A 14,430-nucleotide genomic window follows, 5' to 3' on the forward strand; every position below is an offset into this window, starting at 1 on the left:
ACAGTTTGGTCAAAGAATAGCTACAGAAGAAATTGCACTAAAAAACAACATACATCGCACGTTGCGTAATTAGCAGTTTCAAATATACAGCTATGAAAATTTCCGAGTGAAAAAAATGGCACATTTTTTTTTCATTGCAAGTTTAACAACTGTTGGAACGAAACTAAATTCTAATAACTGCATGGAAAGAATATATCAACCCTCCAGCTTTACAAGAAAGAGAAAAACCAAATCCTGAACTATTATTCCTGTGACTCGTGCTGTGCACGGGTGTAATTTTCACAGCCATCTGTTCTAAGATTATTTTTCTTAAGACACAAAATGTTCCTGGTCCGCATGCACAATATCACTGTAAAAGCAACAGTTAAAGAATAAAGGGGTTTTTTTTTTGTTGGTTAGTTTTTTCTTTTTTTTCTTTTTTTTTTTTTTGTTGTTCTAAAAGTAGTCTTCATAGCAGCATGTCAAATGGGTTCATTGCTTGCACACTCAAGTGTATCAGTTCCTTTACACAATACTGATGACCAGTGCAAGGGGAGGGAGGAGAACACAACAGGCCCCATTCACATTGGTGGAACTAGAGTTATTTCCTTAGTCCCCAACCACCGCCTGAAATTTGCACCGCCTCCAAAAACATAAAAAAATAAATATGGAGAAAGAGAAGGAAACACACAAAACTGCAATCCTGTGGATGCAACTTAACCCCCCAGTTTCAGGCCACGTTCAGCCAGCCGAACAAGTGACTGCAAACACGTGCCCCTCCTCTGGAGACTCGGCACCAAACCACCCTCTTCCACGCTACCAGGGCCCTCTGCCCCACTGGGCCTCCTACCTCACTCAGGTCACACGTGGTGACAGGGTCTGAACAGACACGACGTGTGACAACCCAGCAGAGAAGAGGCGCCGCAGTGAAGTCCGTGCCGGCAGCTGCAGGTCGCTCCAGGCAGGCCTGCGTCGGATTAGCCGGCAGCCCCGGGAATGGCCCGGCGTGGGCCTCGCGGCGCAGCTGTGGCCCGTGCTCTCCTGCACGCAGGGGGCAGGCCCTCTTCCTTCCGCGGGGGCATACCACTGGCTGCGGCGGGCGGCGGGCGGCAGGCTCTGCTCCAGGCCGCTTGAACCGGGTCCTCAATTTCACAGCTTGTTCCTTTTTATGTTAATTTCAGTAGTGCTTGTGCTGAAAAAATCGCAGCCACCTGGGACCTAATCCTATGTAAAATGACCCTCGGCCTCCCCCTAAGCCCCCCATTCCAGCACTCCCTGGGGAACTGGGAAGAGAGAATTCTCTGTAGCCTTCACACTGGTCTTTGTTCCCCAAAACCAGAATGATGGGCTGTGGAAGAAGACTCACTTCACTCCCTTCTCTGAGTCCTCTCCCACGTCCCAAGCCACCAATCTGGGAGAATTAGAAAGAAAATTGATTAAGTACCATCATGTGTTTTCACAGCGACCACAGTGGAAACCAAAACCAGCAGCTGCAAATGCTCAGCTGCAGAATCAGAGGCTTCCAAAGCAATGAGCAGTCCCACTCCTGTCTGGTAATTGTCTCCGAGATCCAGCTGTCTCACTCGGCCTTGCGGGGCAAGGCTTCGTCTTCAGAACTGTCTGGAAACAGCTTTGAATTAAAAGGGCTACGGGTGGGGGCAGGGGTATATCATTACCACACCCCACTCCCGAGCTCTGCAGAACAATTACTTGCACCCACAAGAAGAGGCCTTAGGCGCTGTGCGGGCCTTGGCTCGGTCTCAGGCACGGCACCCCCACAAGGCGAGCAGCTGATGACAGACACCTGCAGCAGTCCTGGCCTTCACCACGGGGTGACTAAGCTGCATTATCCAAACGAAACACTCAGCAGGAAAGGAGTGGCCCCCAGCTTCACCCCACCTCTTTAGCTGGGACCCAAAAAAAAGAACTTAATGAGTCAAACCAGCTCATTGCCAACAGGGTTGGGAGTGGGACAGGGGACTGAGAGGCAAGCTCTGTGTCTCCACTAAAGGAAAGCCCTTCTCCCTAAAAAAAGAAAAAAGAGCAAACCAGGGCCGTGGGCAGCCAAACAACAGGATGGGATCTTTGCACCAGGCCGGCAGCTCCTGGATTAGGGAAGCATCTTGCCTCGCAACCCCACCTGCGGCTCGGTCAGGGTGGCTGCTCCTCTGGGGGAAGAGACAACTCAAAGCAGGAGCCAGAAAAGGGCCCCCAACCAGGAGCGCCAATCCCTCCCTGGGCCAACACGCTAGAGGCACCTCCCCAGCCCCAGTACAGGGAGCAGCAGACAGCCTCACCTGCCCTGGTCCAGCAAGGGCTCAGGTGGCAAACGCAAGTCAGTCCTTTGAATCCCCCAAAGTAGAAGGTCAGGGACCTGGGTGGCTCTGAATACATCTCCTGGGTTTCCACAAGGTTCAGGAGTTCAAAAGTGCCCCGAGTTCTTGGCAGGGCTGGAGAAAATCCCGAGGAGAGAAGGTGGGCTGGGAGTGGCCCTCGGTGGCTTTGCTGGACACATATGGTACATAAAATCTGGTTTGTTGAATACTAAGTGTCTGTAAGTGAACTGAATCCTTGAGCCATGATGTCGGCCACAGGGCTCACCGGTCCAGCCCCAGGAGGAGCCGCTTCTTGTCTTCCTGACCACTCTCGTTCTTCAAGTCGGAGAACACCTGTGTGAAGTAGTGTGGGTCAGCATTGATCTGCAGCATCTTGGAGCTCATGAGGTTGATGACGGACAGGCATCTGTCCCAAAAGGCCTCCTTGCAGCTCTCCACCAGGAAAGGCTTGAGCGGGTAAGAGATCTCGTTGCCCATGTAGGAGTAGGAGAGGTACAGGCAGGTCAGCAGCACGGCCTGGAGCTCATGGTCGGAGCCCACCTCGGAGGAGATCACGTCCCTGCAGAGCATGTAGAGGAAGACCACGTTGGCCGGCGTGATGAAGCCCTGATCCTGCCAGCCCTGCAGAAGCAGCGAGCGGTCCACGCTGCGCAGCCAGAGCACAGGGTCCGTGGGGGACAGGTGCTTCAAGCGGTAGCACCGGCGGCAGAGAAACTCGCCCAGGCAGCGCAGCAGCTCGCTGGTGGACGCTTGGACGATGACACGTTTGGGCGTCCCTGCGGAGGTGACGGCGGGGTGCGGGGCCTTCTTGACAGAGGAGGAGACCCCGGTCTGGGAGCCCGACAGCTGGCTGGCAGGAGGCGCAGGCGGCTGGGCCGGTGGGGGCTGGGCGAAGGTGGACAGGTTGGCGCACGACAGCGACTTCTTCAGGTTCTCATTGTTGAGGTGCGTGATGTTGTTCTGGTAGCTGCCGTTGGGCTGCACCTTCTTGGAGTTTTTCTTCTTGGCCGAGACAGCCACGATCCTCTTCCAAGGCAGCACGGAGATGATGGAGTGCCGCTTCAGGTTCTTGTCCTTGGCATTCTTGCTATTCTGGACGGCCGTGTAGTGGCCCACCGTGGCGGCGCCATCCTCAAACAGCGTGGCCTTGCGGTAGCTGGGGGACAGGGACAGCACCGTGCCCATGGTGCCGCTGCGCGCCGGGCGGGGGCCCGCGCTCCTGCGCGCCCAGCCTGCCGGCCCGAGGGAAAAGACAGCTCACCGAGCCCGCGGCGGCCTCCGGGGGGATGAGAGGGCGCTCCCGGGGAAGCGTGCTGCCCCTTCGGATCTGCGTGGAAAACAAGATGGTTCTCAGCACCAGGCGGGGCTCGCGTCTCGCTACTCCCCACGGCCTCGTGGACCCTCTAGACCTGACCCCCGGCCCCCTACTCGAGCCTTCCCCGGGCTCCCGGTCCCCGCCCGCGCCCCCACGCCACAGCCGGGCCGCCTCCGCTGCGGCACCCCCGCCCGCCCCTACCGCTGAGCTCCGGACTCCCCAGGAGAAAACCCCCGCCTCGACCCCGCGCGCGGCCCCGACCCTGGCCTTGGCTCCCCGAGGCAGCAGGCTTACCCAACAGGCGACGGCTCCTGCGCTCGGCGCCCTCCGCAATGCGCGCCTCGGTCCCGGCGCTCGGCGGGGCTCGGCGGGGCTCGCGCTCGGCGGTGGCGGCGGCTCCGGAGCTACTGTCCAAGGTTCTGCAGGCGCCGCGGCCCCGCCCCCCGCTCGGCCGCCTTCGCCGCCGCCGCCGCCGCCGCGCTCTCGCTCCGGCGCGCACCTCTCCCTTTCGGGAGCGCGCGCGGCCCACGCGCCGGCGCGGACGGGCCTGGTGTTGCCCGGGAGCCGGGGCTGCCTCCGTCCCCAACACGAGCGGCGCGCGGTGCCTGCAGGGATGCGGTCGCGAGCCCGAGGCGCCTGTACTCGCCGCGCCCCAGGGAGGACCCGGGCTCCCGAGGCGGTGGGGACTCGCGGCGCCAGCCCCGCCCCCGGGGCGGTCCCCTCCAGAACAGCTCGCCTCCCGCTCGGTGCCGCCGCTACGGCAGCGGCAGCAGCAGCAGCAGCAGCTGTAGCAACCGTGTAGCAAGAGAGCTCTGGCCGGTGGGGAAACGCCGGGGCGGGGCCGGAGACGGACCCGGCCCGCCGCCCCGCCCAGACACGTGCTGCCTTTGTTCCCGCCGCGGCGCCCGCAGCTGCGGGCCGTGGGGGCGCTCTCCGCCTAGTCCCCGCCCGGGCGACGCGGGGTCAACCCGGGCAGAAGTGGCTACCTAGCCTTACGAGAACCCACGCATGGGTTCTCGTAAGGGGACCTCGGCCCCGAGCTCCCTCCTTCCATTTAACATCTTTGTCCCCCGAAAAAGCTGGGAAGGAGCTCGTGGAGGAAGGCCCGGAGAGGTGAAACCTATGCTGAGGCCGCTTTGAGTACCACGAGCACCCGGAACGGACTGTCCCATCGGTTTTAGTTCCTTCGCGTCCGGGACCTCCGTTCCCCCACCCCAGGCTCACGGCCAGGTGGGTCTTAGAAATCCAGGCTGAAGAGGAATAGGCGGTTCCGGGCTCTTCCACAAACAGTAACTGGCTATCCCACCACACCAACCTGAGGCCCCTGCCGGGCCCCCGCTTGAGGTGAGCCAGTACTAAGCCCATCACAAATGTGACCTCGAAATTTCCACTCGCCCTCTTATTTCTTGTAGTAAAACTGAAGCAACTGCTTCCCCAACTAGCCTCTGATCCACTGGTTTAAATGTTTTTCATGCTAAAAATGTATAATTTGAAGACTTGGTACAGGTCAAATTTTTTAAATGTCGAGTGAAATTCTGGTTCAGTTAGGAACTGCTGCCCTCACAGACAAGAATCCAGTCCTTCATTTGTTATTCTTTTAGTTCGGTTCTGGAGATTGATTCAGATTTGACCACAGACTTGGGAAATGCATCTTAATTCGAATGATCACCTATGGACCAAGGGGCAAGGAAGTGGCAACGCGGAAATGAGGACATCCAGTTCAACTCCCAGGCCCACCCCAGCCGGTCAACCTGGGCCAGCTCTGACGGCGGGCCTGAGCAGAACAGAAATCTGGTATCATGCAGAGCAGTGCCACGTCAGAAAGTACTAGAATTTGCTATGTACTGCTCAGAGATCTCTCCATCAGTAGTGGCAATTGAAAGCTTTAGGTTCCTTGGTGATGATATAATATAAAATGATTGCTCTGTACCCAAGGGGCTACTTCTTCCCACAGCTCTTCAGGAACATCCACAAAAACCTGTTAATTTAGAAGATAAAGACAGACGCTGTAGCTCAATGTCCTACCTCTGAATTTTCCTCAATGTACAAGCCCCCCCCCCCTTCAAATGGAGGTCTAATCAACCATTTTCTATAGTCAGAAGCTCTAAGAAATTTCCTTCAGGTCCTTTGGCCCAATGACTTAGTCAAAGCTGAATCCCAACCTTTTTATCTCCAGCCCCTAGTGGAGAAGCCCAGTTCCTGAGTTGGCCGTTTCCACATTGCCTTTTCTACATTCCGGTGTTATACAAAGGTTAAGTGCTTCTCATGTCCCAAAATATGCTTAGATTTTTCTTTTAATAATTGTTTATTGATTTGAAACGTGGATTTGTTGTTCCACTTATTTATAAATTCCTTGGTTGATTCTTATGTGTGCCCTGACTGGGAATCGAACCCACAACCTTTGTGTCTCAGGATGATGTTCTAACCATGTAAGCTACCCAGCTAGTGCAGTAAGCCTGTTACCATGGCTGTAATCTGCCCCTTAGAACCATCGGGACACACCTAGTTAGCTGTCCCTACAAATTTAATTATAGATATTCCAGTTCACGGTGGATAGTGCCAAGCTCCCTTCCACCCCACTCCCTTTTCCAAACCAAGGAAGCATGCATTTGTCTGGACCTTTTCCAGCCCGGCCACACTCTGGTGTCCTCTCTTGCCTTTGTCTGGCCAGCTTTTCCCCAGCACCTTCAAGAGCTCTTGGCAAAATTACCCCAACTTCCTCACACTTGTCAAAGACAAAGTCATATTTGCAACAGAGCATGAATGGGATAGCGTCACCAGCCTGCTAGCTGTTGTGAGGGGAGAGGCTGTCTGGAACCCATCCACCCAAGCCGTGCTTGCGCTGCCTGTCTCAAGGCACCACACAGCTCTGCTCACTTAGCCTGCCACCCCCACCCCCCATCCCCAAGCTTCTATTACAGCTCCAACTGCAAGGTGAGGAAGGGCGGGCAGTAATCTGCCAGAAATGGCAGGATCAGGGACCCAGAAGGCAGGCCCAGCTGAATGATGCAGAGCTGTTTTCTTCCAAAGAACTGCTGGGAAGATCTCCAAATCCCGCCCCCATCAATCACCCTATTTATCCTATAGCCTATCTCAAGCTGCAGGCCAGTCCAGCCAGCTTGTCATCCCCACTGCTGAGCTGGGCTACTGTGTATCACGGGAGAGTCTCTGCCCTCCGCCCAGCCCCTTCCCCTAGCACCGCGAGGGAGGCCAGGGACCTAGCCAACTAGCTTCCAGAAGGGGTTCCAAATAAAGCAAGGCTGGGCCCTAGCTCCTGAGCAAGTTGCGCTTTGTTCTTCCAGGGATCACAGAGCAGCCCCTAGTGGCCCTTCGGCACAGCACCGATTACATAACCCTACCAGCAGCAGGGTTGCTGAGACACGGGGTCCAGAGGCCTCAGCCTTTGCCGCCAACATCAAGATCTTATTGACACAGAAGCCAGCCCTGGCACCCCGAAGGGTCCCGAGGTGAGTGAGCCAGGCCCAGGCCACCCTCTCAGCTGTGCCTAGACCCAGTCTATTTGAAGTCTGCAGTTTGGGAAGCCACCCTGAAAGTCTGGAGCAGCACCGTCCAAAAAACACCTGCTGCATGAGCCAAATGCAAGTCACATGAGTGTTTTCTAGTAGCCACATTAAAAACAGACACAGGTGAATTTTAATAATAATATATTTTATTTAACCCAATAATGCTCAGAATATTCCAGCACATAAAAATTAGGTTGAGCTATTTTACATTCTTTTCGTATTAAGTCTTCAAAGTCAGGCCTGGGTTTACACCCGCAAGGCATCCCGGTTCAAACCAGCTGCATTTCAAGAGCTTCGACAGCCACATGTGGCTCGTGGGCTACCCACTGGACAGAGGAGGTCTACAGGACGTCATCAGACCTGCAATGGGAGCGAGCAGACAGCAGGGCTGCCACCACCGTCAGACTGAGCTCGTTGGAGCTGCCCTCGGCATGGGAAACCCCTTCCCTGCGCTCCAGCTCCATAGGTACCCTTGGAATCTTTACAAGTCCTTCATTGAAGCAAAATTTTTCCTGCAAGTTACGCTCTACAGATACAATCCTGAAAAGAGAGAACAGCAGCACTGCTCATACTGAAGGGGAGTTGGCAGCTGGAGCTCAGCCCTCCCTACCAGTGGCCCCAGAGCCCTGCAGAAGAACCATTCACGGGTCTGAAGGGCAGTGTGGCAACATTGCTTCTGAAGATTCCAAATGGAAACGCAACCACATACAACCGCAACCACCTACCACAGAAGCGCCGCCCTCGTCCTGTAGACGGAAGCAGGCTCAGAGTACTGCATGTGAGTACTGGCCCAAACCCCCACTGCCCCAGAAAACCAGGAAGGTACCCGAGCACCATTTCCCACCGCAGGACTCATCCCCCGCCCTCCGCTTTACTCCGCATCTAAAGGTCTCCCGTGAAGCGAACCAGACAGTACAGCTTTGGCCAGCCCAGAGGGCTACACACAGCTGCCTACATGGACGGAAGCCCCCCAGCACTCAAGAAAGGACACTTTTTGAAAAAAAAAATGTTTTTATTGGAACTCATCTGAACATCAGATATACCTGGTGTTGGTTAGCAAGAACCGTTTGTACATTTGATAGTGATGGTGCCAAAACCAAAACAGTGACTGGACATGATGGGGAGAGACGCTGAGAACAAAAACTTGATTTTGGAGAGGAAAATAAAAGGCAGTCAGATTCAGTGAGGATGCCAAACCCAGTACAACAAAATCCTTTTACAAAATATAAATTTATTCCGAAACCTGGAAGGATACTCTGAGAAAGGGGAGGAAAGGTGAAAGAGGCCAGCAAGGAGGAGGAGGCGGGAGAAGGGCAGAGACGAGAGGAGGAAGGAACCGGCGCCGAGCGCGACGCCTTGTCGTTTCGTGGTAACGAATGGCTGCCACCCAGTGCCCCCCATCCCTCCATTTCTAAGAGGTAAATAAAGCTCCCTGGGAAGGGGACATGAGGCTGCTCAAAAACCCAACAAGACTTAAAAAAAAAACCCACTCCCAAGTCTCATTCCCAATACTCACTGTTTAAAAAAGGAGCAAACCCATCTGCCAGCAGGGGAGAGGAGGAGCGTGACAGGGAGAGAAGCTAATGGATGTCGGACAGCCTGACTTCCCCACAGGGGGCAGGAGGAAGGGAGGGAGACCTGTGAGGGTCTCCTGGTAGAGAGGGGGAAGGGGGGAAGAGCAGAGGAGAGGGGCAATTAAAACGCCGACGTCTAATCTAGTTCACTGTGTTAAAAAGGGCCGCATGCACAGCAGGCCCCTGGAGGGCCCACGCCGCCCCCGTGTGGCCTGGCGGACACCAGCTCCTGGCCTCCTCCCCGTTCCTGCACAGGTCGGCGTGGAGCTGCGCTGCAGCGGCGGCAGGACTTCGGCCAGTCTGCTGGGGCCATTGTTGAGGAAAGTTGGGTGGACAGGCCGTATGACAGGGGAAAGAACACCAAAACGCCTCATTTCAAATAAAAAAAGAAACTAGCAGTCTATACACAGTTGTTTTGGTTCAGTACAAACAGAATAAAAAGTCGTTGCTTCGATGGTTAGGCAAACACCCAATTCTGAAGAGGAAGAGAGGCGGAGCCCAGCAGGTGGGTCAGGAGCCCCTGCGGCTGGTGGGGCGCCCGGCGGGCGGCCCTCGCCCAGGAGGCAGAGAGCACAGCTGTAGGTAGTGTAAGCCTTTTTCCTTTTATTTAGAATATCCTTTTTTTTCTTTTTCTTTTTTTTTTAAGCAATGTCCCCACTCCCAAGTTGGGCCAGTAAAGATTACATGAAAACTGGCACACCTATTGGTTGGAATACAGATGCACCAAATGAGGATTTAAAAACTTTCCGAGCGAAAAGTAGAACAAAAAAAAAAAACGAATCTCCTAGCATTTTCCCCAAAGGTTTCACTCTCCCGCCACACACACTCTCCAAAGGACCGCTACAGATCCAACTCTGTAAGAGAAGACAGAGCAGCGTCAATCGGGGAGCTAATCGGGGAGCTCAGCGGCCAGCAGGCGGCTTTCAGTCCCGACAGGCCGCAGACGGCGCCGCCCGGCCTGGTCCAGGAGCCAGCACTCACCTATGTCAGTTTCTTGGCTTTGTTGTAGAGAGAATCCACTACTTTACTCATGTTCTGAATTGTTTCCAGAGCAGCTTCGTAAGTCTTATCTACTGGGGGTTCATCGAAAATAATCAAGACACCCTCCCCCTGGTCCAAGATCCCTGCAGGAAACACAAGGGCAACCCATGTAAAAGAAGGGATTAGACACAAGAGCATTTTGAGAGTCGCCCACTCCCTAGCTGCCTCATTTCTCCAGAAAGGAGGGAAACAGCGCATCTCGCGGCTCCACTAGTGTGTGTTTATTAGGCACTCTCACCCCAGGGTACAACAGGCAAGGATCCCAGGAAACCGCCAGGTGAAACAAAGGGAACATCTCCCGAGTTAACAAGAACACGACTCCCCTTCGACCACTTGTCAGCACCACCGGCCCCCTTGCCTGTGTGACTGTTACTCACCATGAAATTTCTTGTCAAGAATCATCTGTGATAATTTCCTTTCCACATCGGCCTAAAATCAAAGCACTTGATTAAAGGGACCAGCACCCGCTAGTCAGACATCACACCGACATGAGCGCCTTGTCTAAAAGGGTCTCAGGGCAGAGGGACTGAAACAAAACAGCAACAGTGCAGCTCGAGCTCCGCGCCCAGCGTCCCTTCCCCACTGAGAAGCCTGGGAGCTCTTCTCCAAGGCCCACTGAGCATAAACACCAGCGCCTCCACACACCCCTTCCCCGCCACCCCCAAGACACGCTCAGGGACTCCTTACCTTGGAGAGTCTGATGAGGCTAGATATGTGTTCAATCTAAAAGGAAAGTGAAGAGACACCAACACTGAAAGTTGTATCTTGGCCTCTAATATACGGAGGGTTTCCACAGGGCCAGACTCTCCGTGGCCGGGCTCAGGTCTCTCATGCTCTACTCATCTGCCTTCGTCACCCCGGGCAGTAAACACACTCCCATCCCACACGCCCAGAAAAAAAAACACCGACCACATGGGTGGTGACCACAAAAGCGAGGAGGAGGCTGCGCTGAACACAAGCAGGGGCGATCTCAACCGCCTCACCCTCTGGCATCCCTCTCCCTGACCCCTGTCCCCTGTCAAGAATCCCAAACTCCTGGCAGCCCCTTGCCCACCCCCTGCCCACCAGCACCTCCTACCGTGGATGGCTGTGGGATGCAGGGGGGATGCCTGGCCTGAAACCCCCGCCCCTCCGGAGAAGAGCTGGAGTCCCCAAGAGGGCTCTTACCTGTACCCGGGAAAAAGGCTCAATGACTCGGATCAGGTTCTGCTCCAGTAAATTGTCATACAGCTTGGCCAAGTGCGTGCTGATGATTGGGTCATCCCGGAGCTCTGCCCGGTAATCTGTCAGCGCCTGCCAAAAGAGCAGGCCGCAGAGGTCGGCACCCAGGTGCACTTGAGAGCCATGCTACTCTGCCAGTTCCCTAAGCAGTCCGCTGGCCCCTTGAACTGCATGAGCGACTGCAGTTCTGGGAAGCCGGCGGGGGGGAACGCTGAACAGCCATGACAGAAGGCAGAAGAAAGGGAACATCAAGAACTAAAAGATGAAGCCACCCAAGGCACCATCTTTCTGTCCAAAAGCTTCATGCTGACAGCTCACACCAGGGAAGCCCCAAGAGAGGCTCAGTCTGTCAGCCAAACTCACTACATGCGCAGTTCTCTTCATATATTCCACAGAACAAACAGGGTCTCTGTGTGTGTGTGGGGGGGGGGGGTCTCGGGTTAAATAATAAGAAACGCTGAGCTCCACAGAGAGCTCTTGGAGTTTTACAAGCAACATCAGCCAGCACAGTGCGGCTCTGCAGTCGGCGCCTTTCTAGGAAAACACCAGTGCAGCCCTAGTGTTCCCCAGCTGTCTGATCACAGACCGTTTCCCGAGGAAGCCCCAACAGAAGTGTTCCATCAAACACCCTACGCTTTGGGATACAATGATCTAGACTGTTTATTCATGTATGTGATTGATTTACCTGTAGTAATGGTCTCAGTAGCCCAGCTCATGTTGGCTGTGCTCTGAAGTGTTAAAGGACGCTAAGAAACCATGCCAACGAAAGTGAAATCGGCAAGAAACCTTCAGAAAGATGATGAATCAGGCAGTCTCCACCCACAGTCAGGTTTTCTTCCGAGATCTAGGCTTGTTTTTAGTAAGTTGACCATTACAGTCAGACGAGAAGACAGAGGTTCAGAAAAGAACAGGTCAGCCTCACCTCACCGCTTAGACAGGCTTTTCCCCTGTTCCGAGCCTTCCTGAATTAAACACTGAGTAAAAGGCTCCAGAGGCAAAGCAAGCCTAGGCTGTCTTCCTGAGGAAGGGCCTTTTGGCCCACACTTGGATGTACACATCAAGACTTCTTTTGTCCACAGAGGAGAAGCAGACCTGGCATTTCTGGAGCCAAAGAATTAGCTAGGACCACACCATGCAGAACACGTGCAAGGCCTGGAGTCCGACCCCGACACGTATGAGCGGTGTGGCTTCAGGAAGCCTCTTTAAATCCCAGATCCCTCAACCATTAAATGAAGATAATAGGTGTGTCATGAAAAATGACAGTGAAAAAAGGGCGACAAAAAGAATTTTTGAGACCGAAAGAGTAATGTATATAAGCACTTTTGTACAATGTAATTTTTGCTTAACTATCTCTTGGTTCTGATATGCATATTAGGATATAACCAATTGAGAAAACTGGGTGAATGGTATATGGGATAATTCTATACTATGTTTGCTTTTTGTAAAACTATAATTAGTTAAAAACAGGTTTTTTTTAAAGTACTTAAATGCCCCTCTCCTCCACCCATTCCCTACCAACCCAATTTCATGCTTACCTTTTCAAAATCCGCCAGTGATCTGTTCTTGCTAGCCTGGGCCACACATTTTAACGCTTCTGTCTATGAATAGGAAAAACAATGAAAGTGGTATCTTCCGCACACCCACACCCCACCCCAAACGGGTCTAATAAGCAGTATGCTACATCCCAACAACTGGCTGCAAGAAGAGCCTGCCCCACAACACTCTTCAGAAGTGTGAGAAGAAAAGCCACAAGAATACCACAGTGGCCCTGGCCAGGTGGCTCAGGTGGCTGTCAGAGCTTCATCCCAACACACCAAGGTAGCAGGATCGAGCCCAGTCAGAGCACATACAAGAATCAAGCAATGAATGCGTAAGTGGAACAGCAAATCAATGTTTCTTTCTCTTTCGAGTCAGTAAATTAAAAAAAAAATTTTTTTTAAGGAATACCACTACGGGCCAACCAGTTTCCCTGTGAAATCTGAAATGAATTAAAAATACTAAGAATTAAAAAGTTTTCCAAAAAAATAGACCCCAGCAGAGCATTCTTCAAAGATGACAAGAATGACCAGAGAACTGTGATTTCTTTTCCCACGTCTTAACAAGACTCCTTCCCGCCCTTGGACCTGATCACACCTGTGCTTTGGCAACACCGTTTCTGCTAGGTTTGTTACAGAGCACAGACTGAGGTCTACTTTCATTAGGGCTGAGGCATCAAAACCATACATATAAACCCTGTATGTTAAAACCCCATAGTGATTGTACAATTAATGGTTGAGGGTACCCTCTAACCTAGTTATAAAAGGCACCTAACCAAGCTATCAAGTCTCCTCAAGTCAACAAGAAACCGATAACATTTATCTTTTTAGGACAGTCTGACTCCTGCTTAAAAGCTGTCATCAGGGTACACAGCACCAGCCCTGACTGGTGTGGCTCCGTGGGTTAGGCCTCTTCCTCCAAGCTGAAAGGTCACCAGTTCCACTCCCAGTCAGAGCACATGCCTGGGCTGTGGGCCAGGTCCCCCAGTGGGGGACAAGCAAGAGGCAGCCAACTGATGTTTCTCCTGTACATTAATGTTTCTCTCCCTCTCCTTCCCATCCCCCCTCTCTAAAAATAAATAAATATGTTTTAAACGTACAAAGCACCAAAAGGTGCTCCTCTTATACCAGCCTAAGTACTTAAATAAAAATGGTGTGTCTTATACAGCAGACTCTAAAAAGAGTGCAAAGTGTAGTTTCTCCCCAGCATTTGTTCTATAGACAGGACAAATGTCATGAGAAAAGTATGAACTGAGACCAAGATAACCCAAGTTCAAAGTCTGGCTCCACCTCTACTAGTTACCTGACCTTGTCCTGGACACTTGACCTCTCTTAGCCCGTCTACTCAACTCTACTTCTAGACAGGGTAGTAAACCTCCCACTTTAGCAATACCCAGTGTTCTTTTGATCAAAACTAGAAACTGCTCTGAAACTTTTTCTGATATAATGCCTATCAGGACCACTTGTGGAGAAGGAAGAAATCATCTTATGACCACCCTGGCTGGTGCAGCTCAGTGGATCGAGCGCTGGCCTGCACACTGAAAGGTTGCTGGTTTGATTCCCAGTCAGGGCACATGCCTGGGTTGCAGGCCAGGTCCCAGTTGGGGGCATGTGAGAGGCAACTGATGGATGTTTCTCTCCCTTTCTTTCTCCCTCCCTTTCCTCCACTTTAAAAATAAATAAACAAAATCTTTAAAAAGAATACGGTAAGACAGCCAATGGGTCCATTGTTTAGAGACAAACTGCATTTGAATCTACAAAGATTACTTTTACTTTTGTAGTGACATTTAAGTGAAGTACAAGGCAGACATGGTGTACACATCTGAGACATCATCTTTACACGGGTCATACCCATAGCTACTCAGGTACAAAAGGTACCACAAAAGGGCCCCCAAACATTGAAAG

At 52.8% G+C, this 14,430-nt stretch overlaps 2 protein-coding genes across 5 annotated transcripts in view; both read right to left on the reverse strand.

Annotated features, from left to right (window-relative positions):
- Positions 1–1,084: 1,084 nt before the first annotated feature.
- Positions 1,085–4,423, reverse strand: CDK5R1 (cyclin dependent kinase 5 regulatory subunit 1). 4 transcript variants are annotated; one of them, XR_005082209.2, is made up of 3 exons: positions 3,925–4,423; positions 2,277–3,642; positions 1,085–1,599 (listed from the first exon to the last, which is right to left on the reverse strand). XR_005082209.2 is itself a non-coding variant. In XM_037143317.2 (2 exons), exon 2 carries the CDS (start codon positions 3,498–3,500, stop codon positions 2,577–2,579), a length of 924 nt encoding a protein of 307 aa, XP_036999212.1. In that variant the 5' UTR covers positions 3,501–3,642; positions 3,925–4,423; the 3' UTR covers positions 1,085–2,576. The 4 variants fall into 4 exon arrangements, 1 of the variants encoding a protein (XP_036999212.1); XR_005082207.2 differs by having other exon boundaries at positions 1,700–3,642; XR_005082208.2 differs by having other exon boundaries at positions 1,085–1,171; positions 1,424–3,642.
- Positions 4,424–8,145: 3,722 nt separating this feature from the next.
- The window catches only part of PSMD11 (proteasome 26S subunit, non-ATPase 11), a 36,040-nt gene continuing 29,755 nt past the window's right edge, over positions 8,146–14,430 (reverse strand). The window contains exons 9-14 of the mRNA XM_037143318.2: positions 12,526–12,588; positions 10,937–11,062; positions 10,457–10,492; positions 10,147–10,198; positions 9,710–9,852; positions 8,146–9,582 (exon numbers count right to left, since the gene is read on the reverse strand). Of these exons, the coding sequence (XP_036999213.2) occupies positions 9,710–9,852; positions 10,147–10,198; positions 10,457–10,492; positions 10,937–11,062; positions 12,526–12,588 (420 nt within the window). The 3' untranslated portion in view covers positions 8,146–9,582. The remainder of the gene's footprint in view (positions 9,583–9,709; positions 9,853–10,146; positions 10,199–10,456; positions 10,493–10,936; positions 11,063–12,525; positions 12,589–14,430) is intronic.

The sequence above is a fragment of the Artibeus jamaicensis genome, unplaced genomic scaffold, assembly GCF_021234435.1.
Source record: "Artibeus jamaicensis isolate MK-2021 breed Jamaican fruit bat unplaced genomic scaffold, CSHL_Jam_final contig_1998, whole genome shotgun sequence".
NCBI classification, from domain to species: Eukaryota; Metazoa; Chordata; class Mammalia; order Chiroptera; family Phyllostomidae; genus Artibeus; species Artibeus jamaicensis.